Below are 15,913 nucleotides of genomic sequence, written 5' to 3'. Positions count from 1 at the left end.
GACACACATACTCTCCACAATCGTGTGGACGCCTTTCAGGTGCTTGCCGCTGGCCTGCATTTATATCTATCTCTTTGCAGCACCTCATGGTCACATAACCATGATTTATTTTATTTTTTTTGCTGAATCTGGTTTTACTTTACTGGTTAAAAGCAAGCGAAGAATAGGAATAGATTAACAGCCAAAAAAAAAAAAGTCATAAAATCAGTTTGGTCTTGATGACGTTCTTTTAGGTAAGTCAAAGAATACCAGTAGTATAAGAGCTTTTCCTAGTTATCTGAACATGCACATTGAAATAGATTTAAGACTCTGAGCAAGTACTGCTTGGTTTCCCAAAGAATGACAAATTCAAGTCCTTGTTAGGAATATCGGACAGTTTTCCTAGATGGAATGAAACAATTGGGTATATAAGTCACTCAAGACACAAATGGTCAACAGGTGAAGACAATTATTCCTACCCATTTATTAAATCCTTTACAATGATTCCATATGAGATTAGTACTCTGAAAGCTTATGATTTTGTCCTACATACAAAAATACAAGTTTTTTAAAAAACACACAATGAAAATAGACAAGTACCATGAGAATTTTATAGAATCCGATATCTTGGTGTATCCCCCAAAAAAGTATAGATCAAAAGGCAGAAGGATACTCATATTAAATTTTACATTACCCAGAATAAACCATGCCAATATACAAAGGAAAAACTGATAAAAAATACACCACATAGGAATAAATTTAAAAACAAGAACTGACCAAGCAGCAATTTGGTGATTGGCCTTTAAGTAAAAATCATTACAATCCTTCATCCTGGAAGTTTATAAATGCAGAGTAATATTGGAAATTAAAAGTGCATGGCATACAACTGCTATTTGTCCTCATGAAACTTTGCAATGGATACACGTCTTATTCACACAACAAATAGAAATCCTCGTATATGGAATGTCAAAGAGTATCTTTATGCAGGAAGAAACTTTCTGCACTCAAGGTTTTTCTTCTTGGTACTAAAGCAAAAGGCCGTACAGATTGTCTTGAAACCACCATAACTTTGTGGAATATGGTTAATTGTGTTCTGGAATGACAAATGCAGGGTTTTTCAACCTCAACAACTTGTGTGGACTTCAACTCCCAGAGTTCCTCAGCCAGCTCAAAGTTGCGGAGGTTGATAAAACACTGAACTAACAGATTACTGATTTTCCACCCATATTTACCATGCTGCTGGTGGTGTGTTCTAAATCAGAAATACCAGATTCCTAAATTGGTCAATCCAATGATCAATATTTAGACTATGCAGATGCAAGATCACCAGATTTATTTCTGTATTCTGAAGCTGCCTGATAGCAGTTTCGGAACCATTTGTAGTAACAGAAGGTGTATGAAGCCTCCTGTTGTAATCCCAGGCCATTGAAATTATATTCTGATCAATTCTCCATTGATTGTATTGGAAAATATGTTCCCCAAGCTGCAGAGTTCAGAAGGGCCTGTCAATCTAAACAGCAAAGCTAAGGGAAATGATGTGCTGACCACACAATCTTGAAAGTAGATTTTCTTTCTGAAAAGATGTTGTGATTTTCTGCTAGATAAAACTTTGAAAACAAACTATTCTATCTGATACAATGTAGGTCACATTGGAAGTCTTGGTTGAAAGCTGATTCAGCTCACCAGCAACCAGGTTTGTAAACTGAAACCATAATCAAATTTTAGATCTAATTATATTTACTGTAACTTAAATCCACAGCATTAAACAATTTTTGCAATGTTTTTTTACAAACTGCTGGTAAGGTATAGGCACACATTTGCAATAGTTGTTTTTTTAAAAAAAATAAGGACTTCAATTGTGTTTCAATGCTATATAATCATGCTTTTCTCTAACCCTTTCTTAGTAGGAGGAATGTTTATTTCACAATATCCAGTAAGTTAGACGTGATACTTTAAATACGGTTTCACCCTGGAATAAAAGGATCAAATTGAAATCACTGTTTTTATTAACTTGTTGGAAATCTTATTTAGGTAAGATTTTTGGTCACAAAAGTTTGATTTCTGAAAAAGTCTAAAAGACAGTGCCAGTGCCTTGCAGTGGGTATTGAAACAATCCAATACTTCGTTTTTCAAAAGCCTCTGCTAAAAAAAAAAATCAAGTGCAACTTGGCAGATGTTTGAAAGCATTTTAAATTAGGGAAAAGAATCTCTCTTTACTTATTGGTGCCCCCTCGTTTCATAATAGCACTTGTGCTGCCCAAGGAATTGACGAATACATCTGTGCTACCTGTTTCAACTTGGTCCCTGCCAACCAAATTCCACATTTTTACACACTTTCTCTAGACCTACCAAAAGGCTTGCACTGCATGTTAAACACCTTAGAGTTTGCCCATGGCAACGCAATGTTATTTTTTTCAACTCCTGCCAGGAAAGCAGAGGCTTTAAAGAAGGCTGAGGAGTCTATTAAGGCTGGTGTTTTAACAGAACTAAAAAATAAAAGTGTTGTTTAGCAATTTGTGATTATAAAAATAGCATTTGTAGGAAGGATTTCTGAGAAGGGTTCATGCCATTCACACACAACGGATATTCGTACAAAAGGCACCCTAGCCAAACTGGGACAATACATTGAACAATAAATATACAGTTTACCGTCTCATCATCGTATTATATCTCAATTCATAAAATTCAATATATACAAATAGGTTCCATCCACAATAATGCAGAAAAGAAGTATCCACATAAGACAATTTAAGTGCATCTTTTATTCTAGGTTGTGTAAGTGTGGGGGATTTAGCAGAGTCACTAAAACAGGTGTCTGAATCAAGATGCTCACTTCCTAACACGAGTTACACTTTTTCATCTCAAGGTGCTCTAACAACAAAGCATAGAGGTCCAGGAGCATATATGTGTGTGTGTGTTTTCTTAATATATATATATTTAATATATATTGTCCAGTCCCAAATATGAACACTGAACAGAGATCATAGATAATAAAAGTGTTAAAGATGTAGTCTGAGTTATTCTACCTCTCAACAGGCTGTTTGCAGTACTTTTACTTAGGGTTCTTGCATGCCACTACAGAAGACTTCTTGGTAGCTAGAAATAAGCTAGGACTCACTATGCCCTCTTAGATATCCCAAAGATGATTTTCAGTAGGCAACTGGACTTCCTTGTTTTTTTTCCTTGAAAACATTTCACTTCTCTTCCAAAAAGTTTCTGCAGTTCTGACTGAATGGTAGGGAACAGAAGAATTGAACTGAATTGATTGAACTGATAGAAAGGATTGAACTGACAGAACTGAGGAAGCTTCTTGGACGAAAAGCGAAATGTTTTCAAGAGGAAAAAAAAAAACCCAAGAAAGTCCAGTTGTCTTTTGAAAAGCACCTTTGGAATAACCTTGACCTGGATGATTGAGAATCTCCACAGCCATTTTGCCCTCTTAGAAGCTTTTTTCTGATTTTATCCCAAATTTAAACACCACCAAATTCATTCAAGTTAGCAACACCAACTTTCTCTACCTTGCGGTCCTTGATCATGCTGGCTGAATATTGTGCAACTGTTCTCAACACATGCAAATGGTCCTCAATTTGGAAAGAAAACTTTTAGAAGGGACAGGAGCTTAAGAAAAATGAATGATTTGCTGGCAAAACTGCCCACTCCTATCTTGCGCATAGGACCTGGAAGATTAAGAAGAGAAATAGTTGTCTGGTCAAGAGAAACCAAACATAGAGATTCTGTAAACATTAGTTTACTAGGAATATTACAAATAGTGGGGTTTTTTTATTAAAAAAAACACATTCCTTTTCTTCCTATTTATTTCTGGGGCTCAGAAAGCCATCTGAATTAAATTATTCCAGAAAAAGGATCGATTTTCTAAAATCAATCACAGCTGTTAAGAGGAAGGAATAGGTTTCACTCCAGCTTCTTAGTTTTCATCTATGGATATTAGCATGGCTGTAAAGACAAGGCTTAGCTAAATACCACAAGCCACAACTGTAACAATCTGGATGTTGTATTGGGTTCTTACATCTTCACAATTAACTACAAAATAAAACCTGACCATAGCCGTTCCAATACACTGAGCACCTTTTTCCATGAAAAGCAAAGATAACTGACACCGAAAATGCAATGTTCTTATCGCGTAAAAATAAAACTGTCTCATAAAAAGAGTACTATGCAAACCACGTTTTCCTAGCTAAAAGCTGCATATTCTTAAAATGGAAGTCATTGCTAAAAAGTATTCAGCTGTCCTTCTAGAACAGGGGTCTCCAATCTTGGCAACTTTAAGCCTGGCGGACTTCAACTCCCAGAATTCCCCAGCCAGCTGGCTGGGGAATTCTGGGAGTTGAAGTCCGCCAGGCTTAAAGTTGCCAAGATTGGAGACCCCTGTTCTAGAACATTACTTTAATCATGTTGTTATAAACATTACTTGATATTACCAGACTTAGGCTAGGTAAATAATTTCCAACACTCATCCAAAATGTGATAGATAAATGTATTTTAGTCATTAGGAACTTTAGAAAACCAACAAGGCTTATGTTGGTTTTCTTGACATCAGCAAAGCTCTGACCAGGTACATTCCTAATGCAGGGCTAATACCGACCATTGAGTTGAATAGTTGATCACATGGAAATAATATAAAATAATCCTTACTACACTAGAATATACAAACATTGCTTCTTCCTTGTATTTGCTTTTGTAATATTGCTGGACAAAAGATTTCCAGATGACTGGGGTTTTTTTTTAGGTCAGTGTTTCTCAACCTTGGGAGCTTGAAAATGGGTGGACTTCAACTCCCAGAATTTTAGGAGTTAAAAGTCCACCATCTTCAAGCTGCCACTGTTTTAAACGGTGCTCTTCATTATTTGTGGATTATGGACTTTTGTCCTCATGGACTAAGACAGCTATAATAGGTTTTTATATACACATACCCAGACTTCCAATGCTTATTGTTTCTGTCAATATCAAGCACAAATTTGATTATTTAAGTTTCCCAAGGCAATTTAATGTACCTCTGTGTTAAAATGTCTATTCTTTTAGCTAAGTGTCACTCTTGTAACACACAACAATCATATTCCCAAACACAGCTGCAATGCATGTTACGGAGGGTGGGTTCTTACTTAAATTACAAGTCTTGAATGAAAAGTAATGCCTTCAGCAGTATACGTTACTGCCTACATATTAGAAACATATTGTTTACCATCTGTTTTTTCCACTTCAATTGGTAGAAAATTACGGAGAGAGGAAAAAAACTGTCTTGCTATTGTTTGTGAAATGGAAAATGGCAATGGGAATTCATCAGTGCTCTTTAGCCAAGGTACTGATTGAATGTTTGATTGCCAACGAAGTCTCACAACTAAAATTCACTGGCAAGCAAGCCAACAAAAAACTGTGAAGTTGTAAACGCAAAAATGATGAATTGGGAAGAGTTGATCTGTCTGAGCAAGACTGAAGTGCCCAATTCGTGACAGCAAGAGTAAGAGTTAGAAAGGTTTATGAACCGATTAAGAACAATCAGCGGATCAAAGTGAAGTGGCTGTCAACCTTGGTGCTCCACAGGATCATGGATACCAGGACACCTTAGGGATGTTCTCCTGCATCAGGAGGTTTGAGGATGATGGGTTCCTTGCAGAACGATGGCAGAAATGGAATCTTCAAAACTTGAAAGTTGGTTGTTGCACCAAGAGAAGGGACTTCTTCACAGCATTGTGACAGCTGATGAAAACTAGGTTCATCATTTGTCACCCAGAGACTAAACATCACTATCTATGGAACATCACAAAGAGTAGAAGAGCACAGAGATTATGTTGGGAAAGTATGGGGTAGCTGTTAGTAGAGTTTAGCGTAGGAAAATAAGAAACAATGGGAAAGAAATTTAAAATTGCTCCGCCTTGATTTTCTTTGATTTAAGAAATTGCTGTAAGGCATCACATGTTTTGCTGACTTTTTGGAATAGCAATTGCTCCACCAACAGGTCATAATTCAAGCTGCTTTTAGCATTTCTGTTGCAAAAGTAGTTTTGAATGCTGCTTGAATCAGTACCAAAGATTTTTTTAAAAGCATTTGGGACTATGCACGTGACTCTTAAAATCCTGCCCCTTTTTATCTCATATGATGTCTTTCCCAAAGATTCGCTTAAAAACAAAGCCTCATTATAGGCACAAATGTTGCAGGAAGCTAGTTTATAGCCAAAGCATTCTAATGTTGGCCAGTCAAACAGTTTCAGTATGTTTTCATTTCATAAGAACAAACAATATGAACTACTTTTTTTTTGTTTGTTTTTTTTACAAAACTCCAGTTTCAAATCAAACCGTACTTGCATGTTTTTAATTTAATTAATTTGGCCTCAATCACTTTTAAGCACAAATTAGAAATTTACATCCAGCTGAATATATACAGGTAGTCCTCGACTTCATGACAGTTTGAAGTTATGACAGTGAAAAAAAGTGACTTATGATCGTTTTTCCCACTTATGGCCATTACAGCATCCCCATGGTCATAGGATCGAAATTCGGACACTTAACAATTGGCAAGTATTTAAGAGTGTTGCAGAGACTGGGGATCATGTTATCATATGACTTTCTGACAAGCAAAGCCAATGGAGTGGTCAGATTCACTTAACAACCATTAACAACTGTAGTGATTGGCTTAACCACTGTGGCAATGTCAGCTTTGGAAGCCATATTGAGATTCGATGCTGCCACAACTGAATCTGAGAAAGTGAGAGGGGGGAATTCACTTGAGTATATCTAGTTAGATAAAATTATTTTGCTGGTTCAAGGTCACGGAGTGTTGCGCATAATGAAATGGGAATCTTACTTTAGGACGGATGGTGATTGGACCATGTGATGTGATGATGGCTAAGGTGGGGGGAGGGTGGATTTGTAGTTTTGACTTTTGCAAGGAAGCCCAAAACTTTCAGTTTTGGGATTCCACAGATGTGCCAGTTACTATCCAAATAAAGGAACCTTTGAGAGATAATCTGTCTCGGAGTTATTGGTTGGAATGGAGGTTTGCTGGAACGCTGACAAGCAAGACAGGTCATAAAAGGGAGCAAAACTCACATAAATCTGCCTGGCTTAGCAACAGAAATGTCGTAAGTCGAGGATTACCTGTACAGCTCATCATAAATTCAAATCATCTGGGAAGCATCAGATTGGAGAAGGCTGACCTACGTCATCCTTAAAGAAACATTTCAGACAAACGGGTATCAAAGTCTATTGATTTTACATAGGGCACTGCGTTAATCTGGTGATCGCCATTACACAACGGACTGAAGGGACACCAATCTAATTGCTGGCTCTACATTCCTGACTCTCAGAATGCATTATTCCCCTTTTTCAAGAAAGGTGGAAGGAAAATTGGAGTTACTGCATTGTATGAATGGTATATAATCTAAACAAACCACATAACTGGCTATGTTCACTGGCCAAATAAGTCTTAATCTGTAGACATACTTCAAACATGCCTGATCTGACATCCAGAAAGTTACTGTTTAAGGCCCTTCAACTAAACAACTGTCAGCCTTACCGGGTAGATTAGACAGGAATCACAACCAGATTCTAATTTTATTTTTAACAAAAACTAACAGGGTCTCTTCTGACCTTCTTGTCCATCTGGTATCCAGCTTCTGACTCTGCTGTCTCTTATCTGACCTTCCCTGGAAAGCATCTCTTCACTCTGTCTCCCAAGGTCTTTCCCACATTCCATTACAATTAACAGCTTAATTTAGGAAAACATTTCACCATAGAAATGAGCAGCCAAACCAATTAAGTCCTCAGGACAGTTACCCCGTTCAGAAACATTGCGATCCGTGGACACAAAACAAATATTCTTAAACCCTGACCACAGTGAGACTTTCCTGTAGCTGAACATAAAAGGGAGAGGGGAAAAATATGGCCTATACATATTTTTAGAGGAACAACCCCAATATCTACTTTGCGTTTCTTTCAAAGTAAAAAGAGAGAGAATGAATGTAACAGGTGACAGAATTCAATATCAGGTCATACCTAAATTGTAACCACAAAGGGAGTGCACTTGGTGTTTTCTTTGCAGTCAAAATCGCTAGTTACTATTACCTGATCCTCCAGCTAAAAGTCTAATATAGCTGGCTGCAGAAACTGTAGGAGTGTGAGAGCAAAAGGTGACCTGGCAAACCTGTTAGAAAATGTTAGGTAGCAGTTTCGTAATCCAACAGCCAATTTATATTCTTGCTATCTTTCATCTCAGTGCATGATGCCGAACATCAAAATTATGTTTCAAAAATACAATCTATTGCTAGCATTAATTCCATTTTTTTTTTTTTTTGTCTGGATGTTGTGCATCACTTTCTCAACTCTTATTGTATCTCCATCCTCCATTATTTACGGACAAAAAAAATATATATGCAATTGTCATTATAGACTTCATATAATTGCTTCTTAATCCACCTCCTTCTCTTTGAACACGCTCCTGGCCATCACGTTCTCCTTTACTGCCTGTAAAAATTATCGTCATCATCTTCTTTTCTTTAAAACGTAGGTCCACAGGCTTTTTTATTTTTTTTTAATCTTTTTTAGGAAGTTCCCGTTTTCACCCATCCAGACGTTGAATTTCTGGACGGTTGTCTACTTCTCTGGATTCTGTCCGAGCACGTATATAATCACTGGTCTGTCGCGTGTTTTGCTGTCTGTTGGTGTTTCTCCAGCTTTTAACTGCTAAAAATGAATTCACAGCATAGGCTGCAGTTGCCAAAAACCCAAATATCTAAAAAGAGAAAGGGAACATTTGTTTGAAGAAATAGCAGAATAACTGTTAATAACGTTCAACAGAATATGGATTGTGGTGTGCGCTGTTGCTGTCTTCAGATCAAAAGGCAGCTACCTTTTACTGTCTTTAATACTGGTGTCCTGTTTGAAGGACAAATTATAATCCTTATCATAAAACTCCTTTAACCACAAACCAGAGATAATAAGCCTACACTTTCAGTTGAGTGAATACTTAACTGAATGTGTTTTTTTTGGGGGGGGGGGCGGTATTATTTTTTTAACCCTGTTGGTGCCTTTAATATGAAATCATCAGGCATGTGAAAATACAGCATCCATATATGCCAAATATTTTCAAGTAATGCTGCAGGATAGCCATTTATCCATCCATGTGATTTTTGAGCTAAAGCCCATCTCCATTAAAAACAAAAATAACATAAAGTAACTTAAACATATGATGACACGGATTGTTTCTTTTCCATTAAAATTTCATGCCCTCTAGATTTTTTTAAGATATAATTCCCGGAATTCTGCAGGCAAAAATTATGGAATGGTAACTCTGAAAGCAGCCGGTCAGCTTATACCATAACATTGCAAAATCCTTTTGCGAAACGGAACTGCTCATTAACTAAAGCACCAATACACCATCTGCAGTTCCAGTGCCCACATGAGGCTTTAGCAAAGTGTTGGCTTGCAATCCCTTCCTGAACCCGCTTCAAGGATTGTTGCTGAATCATGCTTTTTAATATATGCCACAAAGAAGCAATTATTAAACACACGGAAAGTGATTATTAACTTTAAACAGTGTGGTATCTGGCATTATCACACAAAGACAAAGTGCAGGCTTACATACACACACACACACACACACACGGCTGCAAACCCCTGATCTACTCAGAAAAAAAGCTTGTCATGATTTTCACTTTATGGCAGTTTAAAAAGCTTTGTTATTAAGTTGTATGTTTAAAACAAAGCCAAATGAGATGGAACATTTATATATCAATAACCTGAAATGGTCAAATACTGTATATCGGCATTGCCATGATGGTAATAGCCAACATAAAGACAACAACCAATTTTGCTTCTTAATGTCTTCAATGTTTTGACTTCAAACAACATTGGTTGTTTAGGCTGATTGCTATACGAAAAGAGGGAGGCTGGTGTTAAAATAGCCTAAATTGAAATTCTAACCAGCTATCAATCAGTCAGAACAGAGCTGTGAAAGGGACCTTCAAGGTCTTCTAGTCCAACCCCCTGGGTCAAGCCAGAGACCCAGCATAAATTAATCTGGGTGGCAGTTTGCTGTTAACAGTGGATTGACAGAAAACACAAATATTTCATCTTTTCGACAGGAGAATGCAAATAAAATCAATGTTTTCTTACCGCAGCTACAATTTCTGCACCTTTTTTATGGTTTAAAGCTGCAAGTACTATCGACGCAATGAAGAAGAAGAAAGTGCAGATTCCAGTATTGACCAAATCCTATAAAAGCAAAATTATACATATTATTATATCTTAAGAATATTAGAACAGAACAGAATATTCTTTATTGGCCAAGTGTGTTTGGAAGCACAAGGAATTTGTCTCCAGTGCAGAAGCTCTAGGTGTACATACGACAACAAAGTAATATAAACATAAGACACCTATAGGAGAAGGCAGTGGAACAGATGTGAAGGATAATAGTCATACAGCTCTACTACAGGGGATAAATATGCTTAGACATAAGACTGTGCTCTGGGAACTAGGTGTTCAGCAGACTGATGCCATGAAGGGGAAAGTCTTTGTTTCTAGCTGTTTGGGCATTCAATGCCCTATAGCGGAATCTCAAGGGAAGCAGTCCAGGATGTGAGAGGTCTGTAGATATTTTCTCAGCCCTCTTTCTCACCCTTGCAGTATATAAGTCCTCAATGGAAGGCAGGCTAGTTGCAATTGTTTTTTTTTCTGCAGTCTTAACTATCAGTCGAAGTCTGTCATATTATCTGTCTGTCATAATATCAACTAAATTGATGAAGCAGGACAGTTTGCATGCAATTAATTAGGTAAAGGTTCCCCCTTGCACATCCGTGCTAGTCGTTTCCGGCGGTGCTTATCTCCGTTACAAAGCCGAAGAGCCAGCGCTGTCCGAACACTTCTCCATGGTGATGTGGCCAGCATGACTAAACGTGAAAGGTGCACGGAATGCTGTTACTTTCCCGCCAAAGTGGTCCCTATTTTTCTACTTGCATTTTTACATGCTTTCGAATGGCTAGGTTGGCAGAAGGTGGGACAAGTAACGGGAGCTCACTCCATTACGGGGCGCAATTAATTACTTTATGTCAAATTGCAACTCCACAGAAAAATACACATTATACAACCAAGTGAATAATTGCTGCATTATAGTCAAGAAAAAGAAATTACTTAATAAAACAAGGGCAGTTTCTTCTTTTCTTTATTTCAATACTTCTGGAACCCACAAAACATTCTTCTAGCCACAAGAACATTTTATAACTTAGCTACTGATATATAAATAGATTGCTAGCTCTGTCAAATCTAGAGAACTATCTGTATGCCTGCCACATGTCTCTTAGGGTTTGACATGTTACAGGATCTCTGTAAAATGTTAATTCTGTTTGTGTGGCATAGTTTTAGCATAAAGGAACATTTCTCTATGTCCTGGAGAATCTTTTCAAGTATTCTTCATTCCTGAAACAACAAATCATTCAGTAACTTCTGCAATTCAGTTTCACAGACTTCCTGTTTAGCAATGGAGCTCAAATGATTTTAAGCTCACTGAATTCCCAACGGTATATAACTGGCATACTGTTATGCCCATTCATCATAATTCTAAGGAATTAGAGCTAGTTATTGTTAAAAGCATATTAGATGCTTTATAGGCTTACCAATACACTCAAACAGAAAAAAAGAGAAATGCAGATAATCCAGTTAATTGTATCATAGATTTCACAGGTTATAGACAAATGCTTAGCTAATATACCTAATGTTCCAATAAAGGAATAGTTGTGATTCATTGTGTACATTTATTACAGAAATATGCTGAGATCAGTTTGTTTTTAGTCCATCTTCTCTTCCAGTTTCAATTTTTAGAGTTTTGGGGAAATAAAATCCAGAGTTTTCCAACCAGAACTGGATAGATGGATGGATGGATGGATGGATGGATGGATGGATGGATGGATGGATAGATAGATAGATAGATAGATAGATAGATAGATAGATAGATAGATAGATAGATAGATAGATAGATAGACAGACAGACAGACAGACAGACAGACATGCAGGTAGACAGGCAGGCAGGCAGGCAAATCCAATTTATGATTGCCAACATGAGCTCAAATCAGCTTTCTACAGCCAGTAAGTTTTGATGTGGGAAATATTTACATTCACCGTCTATTTACATTAATTGATGTTTATATATTAAATGGATATATCGAACAATCACATAGGGAAAGCTCTGTTCAATGGATAACTACAGATATTTTAGTAGCCACCTAGCTAAACAGTAGCCACCTATGTAATCATGAAAGCATTCACTGGATTAATGTGGAAAAGAAAAGAAACTGAATACATCGGTATATATTACTAAGAAATTAATCAGTTTCAATTGCTGGGTGACTTAAAAAGTATGGGGTTTCACCACAGAGATGTTGGAGTTTATTTGCACCCGTCGACAGCCCTTCAGCTCTTCAAGCCACAATCTGCTGCTTTAAGACTGATCCACACCAAGTCAAGGCATCATAGTTATCTCTGTTATAGTAAATCCAAAAAGCACTTTCTGGAAGGCAATCACATGGCTTATTTGAAACCAAGGAACTTGTTTTAATTATAGTCGACCACAGCTTTCTCCAACTGTGCATTGCCCAGATATAAGGGAATAGAAACTTTTACAATTCCTAGCCAGCATAGAAGCAGAATGGGATAACTCGCTGCAGTCAACTCACCATGGCCAACCTGCCATGGGACAATTCAACAATTCAATTCTATAAAATAATTACAATTTTACTGTCATTTTTGTCATTCGCATTTGGTTTTGCCCCTCCCTTATCACTCTTTCTTTAATCATTCATCATTTCTTCAATAGTAGCATAACTCATCCTACAGTGAGTTGTTCCAAGGCGAGTTGTGCTAAACCAGGTCTCCAGCCTTGGCAACTTTAAAACTTGTGGACTTCTGGCTGGAGTATTCTGGGAGTTGAAGTCCACAAGTCTTAAAGTTGCCAAGGCTGGAGACCCCTGTCCTAGACCCACATCCCCAGCATATAATACACAGTGTAGCCCCTATATGAGCTAATTTGGATATTCTTCCACTTGCTATTTCAGTCAAGGACTATATTGGTCAAGGACTATATTTGAAGTCTGTTTGGGACATATGTTAGTTTCTTTATCTTCCATATGCAGATTCTTTTCCTGTAACGCCATTTGCTGAAAGTGCATTAATAGCATTTCTGGGACACCATTTTGCCTTCCCTTTTAAATCTTCTTCTTTTTTATTTCTAATGTATTTGTGTTTCAATTATCATCTCTTTAATGCACTCTTATACCAAGCATTGCCAAGTTGTAAAGTCATAACATTAACTGGTCTTTCAAGTCATAAATACACAAAATGCTTAAACAGCTTAAGCTGCAGACAAAATGGGTTCTTCTTTTACTAAATGTGTGACGAAAAGAAAATGTCCTGTCCTTATTTCACACACAGAATGAAGGAAAGGAGAAATCTGAAAAACAAGCCATTTTCTCTTTCATGAACCCTGTAATTTGGAGATGTAAAGAAAAGGTATTTGGTTACCCCGGTTTCTCTTTCTCTTTCTCTCTCTCTTTCTCTCTCACACACACACACAGATCGGTATTTTTTATAAGGGCGTTCCTATAATTTATCTCAATATTAATTCTGCAAAGGAAAATCACAGAAAAGATAATCACAGAAAATCACATTGCTACAATTAATTTTTCAAGAGAAAAGGTCAGATGACAAAACTTGTAATTTGGGAGGAGAGAAATGGACTGATTGTGCAGTTCACAAAATATTTTAAAACTCAACAGACTGCCTGATTTTTTTTTTTTTTTTGTATGCTAGGCAATTATAGGTCTTGTGTTTTTCTTAGACCCAAGCCAAGAGCAAGCAGATTTAGCCAAAACCAGAGTATAATGGCCAAAGTTTCTACTTGGAACTATCCTTTATATTCCCCTACACAAAAAATACTTGAGGTTCTGCTGAGGAAGACAAAGAAGGTTTCAGTAAATCAATTGTAATAAAGAGGTTAGATGTGAAAAATTGACATCGTCTACCTTCCAACATCTTTTGCATTTGAGATGGCCTGTCCCAATCTATGAACCTCTAAGAACTGAAACAGGCAAGGAAGGCATCAGCATTGCTCAAAGCAGACAGAACCACTCTGTAGCTAAATCGCAGGTGTCTTCCGGTCTCATGACTGGGAAAATAACAGCCAAAAAGCAGAGGAGGGAGGGAGGGAGAGAGAGAGAGACAGAGAGAGACAGAGAGAGACAGAGAGAGAGAGAGAGAGAGAGAGAGAGAGAGAGAGAGAGAGAGAGAGAGGTGGTCTAGAGTGGAGCTCTTGCCTCACAATCAGGAGGCTGTGAGTTCAGTCCTAGGTAAGGCAGATATTTCTCTCTCTGGGCACACTGAGAATATATGTGCTGAACAAAACTCCGCATTGGCGACAGGAAGGGTATCCGGCCATTAAAATGCTCTGCTAACTCCATTCAGTTGCCCAGACTCCACCCTGCAAGGGATTATGGGTTCATTAAATGAAGATGATGACGGACGGACGGATGGTGTGTGTGTGTGTGTGTGTATGTATGTATATTGAAACGTCGCAAGATACTCTCAATCTTACATGGGAAAAGACGCGATATATATATATATATATATATATATATATATATATATATATATATATATATATATATATATATATATATATAGTATTCAGCTTTGTTCGGTATTTTCCCACGTCATTATAGTTGTGCTTTTAAAAGTTGTGCTTTAAAAGCACAACTATAATGATGTGGGAAAATACCCGAACAAAGCTGAATACCATACATGTAAGTACCCGCAAAAACTTAAGAAAACATATATATATTCATATATATATTCAGCTTTGTTCGGGTATTTTCCCACGTCATTATAGTTGTGAACAATACAGAAGCCTGAGCAAGGTTCTCAGTTAACTGTTGATTAGGTAATTTTAGAATGCTCTAAAATATGAGTACATCCCTTCCAAAAAAAATTACTTCAAAAAAAAAAAGCATCTCTTGGCTTACAGCAAGGAACAGGTTACTTATTTTATTCCAATTTTCACACCATCTATTTTTCCGGACTAGACCAGCCTAGCCTTGCTCTCATTCTCAGACCTCTCAAAATTAATTGACTGCAACAGTGCTTTTACCGTATATACTCGAGTATAAGTCGACCCGAATATAAGCCGAGGCACCTAATTTTACACAAAAAAACTGGGAAAACTTATTGACTCGAGTATAAGCCGAGGGTGGGAAATGCAGCAGCTACTGGTAAATTTCAAAAATAAAAATAATTAATTTGGGAAACGATCTCACTATCATGAAAGGTTTAATTGATTCACTAACCCAAAAGAAGAAGATGATGATGACAGCGGAGGCAGGAGTCACTCTCTTCCCCTCCCTCGGAGGCCCCCTGAGTCAGGAGTCACTACCGCCGGCGTGGCCCCAGTCCTGCCGCTCGGGAAGGGAAAGGCAAAGCGTTTTTGCCTTTCCCTTCCCGGCTGCTGTTGGGAGTCGCTGCCGCCGGAGGCCACGACTCCACACCATATTTTTTCAGAGGGAATCTGACTCGAGTATAAGCCGAGGGGGATTTTTCAGCACAAAAATTGGGCTGAAAAACTAGGCTTATACTCGTAGTATATACAGTAATTTAAATTCATAAGCAGTGACATGACTTCTCTTTTGCTATGAGCCACAGTGGCGCAGTGGTTAGAGAGCAGTACTGCAGGCTACTTCTGCTGACTGCAGTTTGGCAGTTCAAATCTCCCCAGGCTCAAGGAGGACTCAGCCTTCCGTACTTCCAAGATGGGTAAAATGAGGACCCAGATTTTTTTTTTTTTGGGGGGGGGGCAATAGGCTGACTCTATAAACTGCTTAGAGAGGGCTGTAAAGCACTGTGAAGCGGTATTAAGTGCTATTGTTATTGCTTATCCCTTTCTG

At 37.7% G+C, this 15,913-nt stretch overlaps 1 protein-coding gene and 1 long non-coding RNA gene across 2 annotated transcripts in view; one reads left to right on the top strand and one right to left on the bottom strand.

Annotated features, from left to right (window-relative positions):
* The window catches only part of LOC148129833 (uncharacterized), a 304,663-nt gene that overhangs the window by 29,605 nt on the left and 259,145 nt on the right, over positions 1-15,913 (top strand). The window lies entirely within an intron of this gene.
* Positions 6,210-15,913, bottom strand: part of CMTM4 (CKLF like MARVEL transmembrane domain containing 4) — a 30,016-nt gene continuing 20,312 nt past the window's right edge. The window contains exons 3-4 of the mRNA XM_026672038.2: positions 10,107-10,205; positions 6,210-8,724 (exon numbers count right to left, since the gene is read on the bottom strand). Coding sequence (XP_026527823.1) covers positions 8,551-8,724; positions 10,107-10,205 — 273 coding nt within the window. The 3' untranslated portion in view covers positions 6,210-8,550. The remainder of the gene's footprint in view (positions 8,725-10,106; positions 10,206-15,913) is intronic.

The sequence above is a fragment of the Notechis scutatus genome, chromosome 9, assembly GCF_049901735.1.
Source record: "Notechis scutatus isolate UNSWTSFEM ecotype Mainland chromosome 9, rNotScu1.2, whole genome shotgun sequence".
Classification (NCBI taxonomy): Eukaryota; Metazoa; Chordata; class Lepidosauria; order Squamata; family Elapidae; genus Notechis; species Notechis scutatus.
Note: the sequence above shows the minus strand (reverse complement) of the source record. Positions and strands in the feature narration are given on the sequence as shown.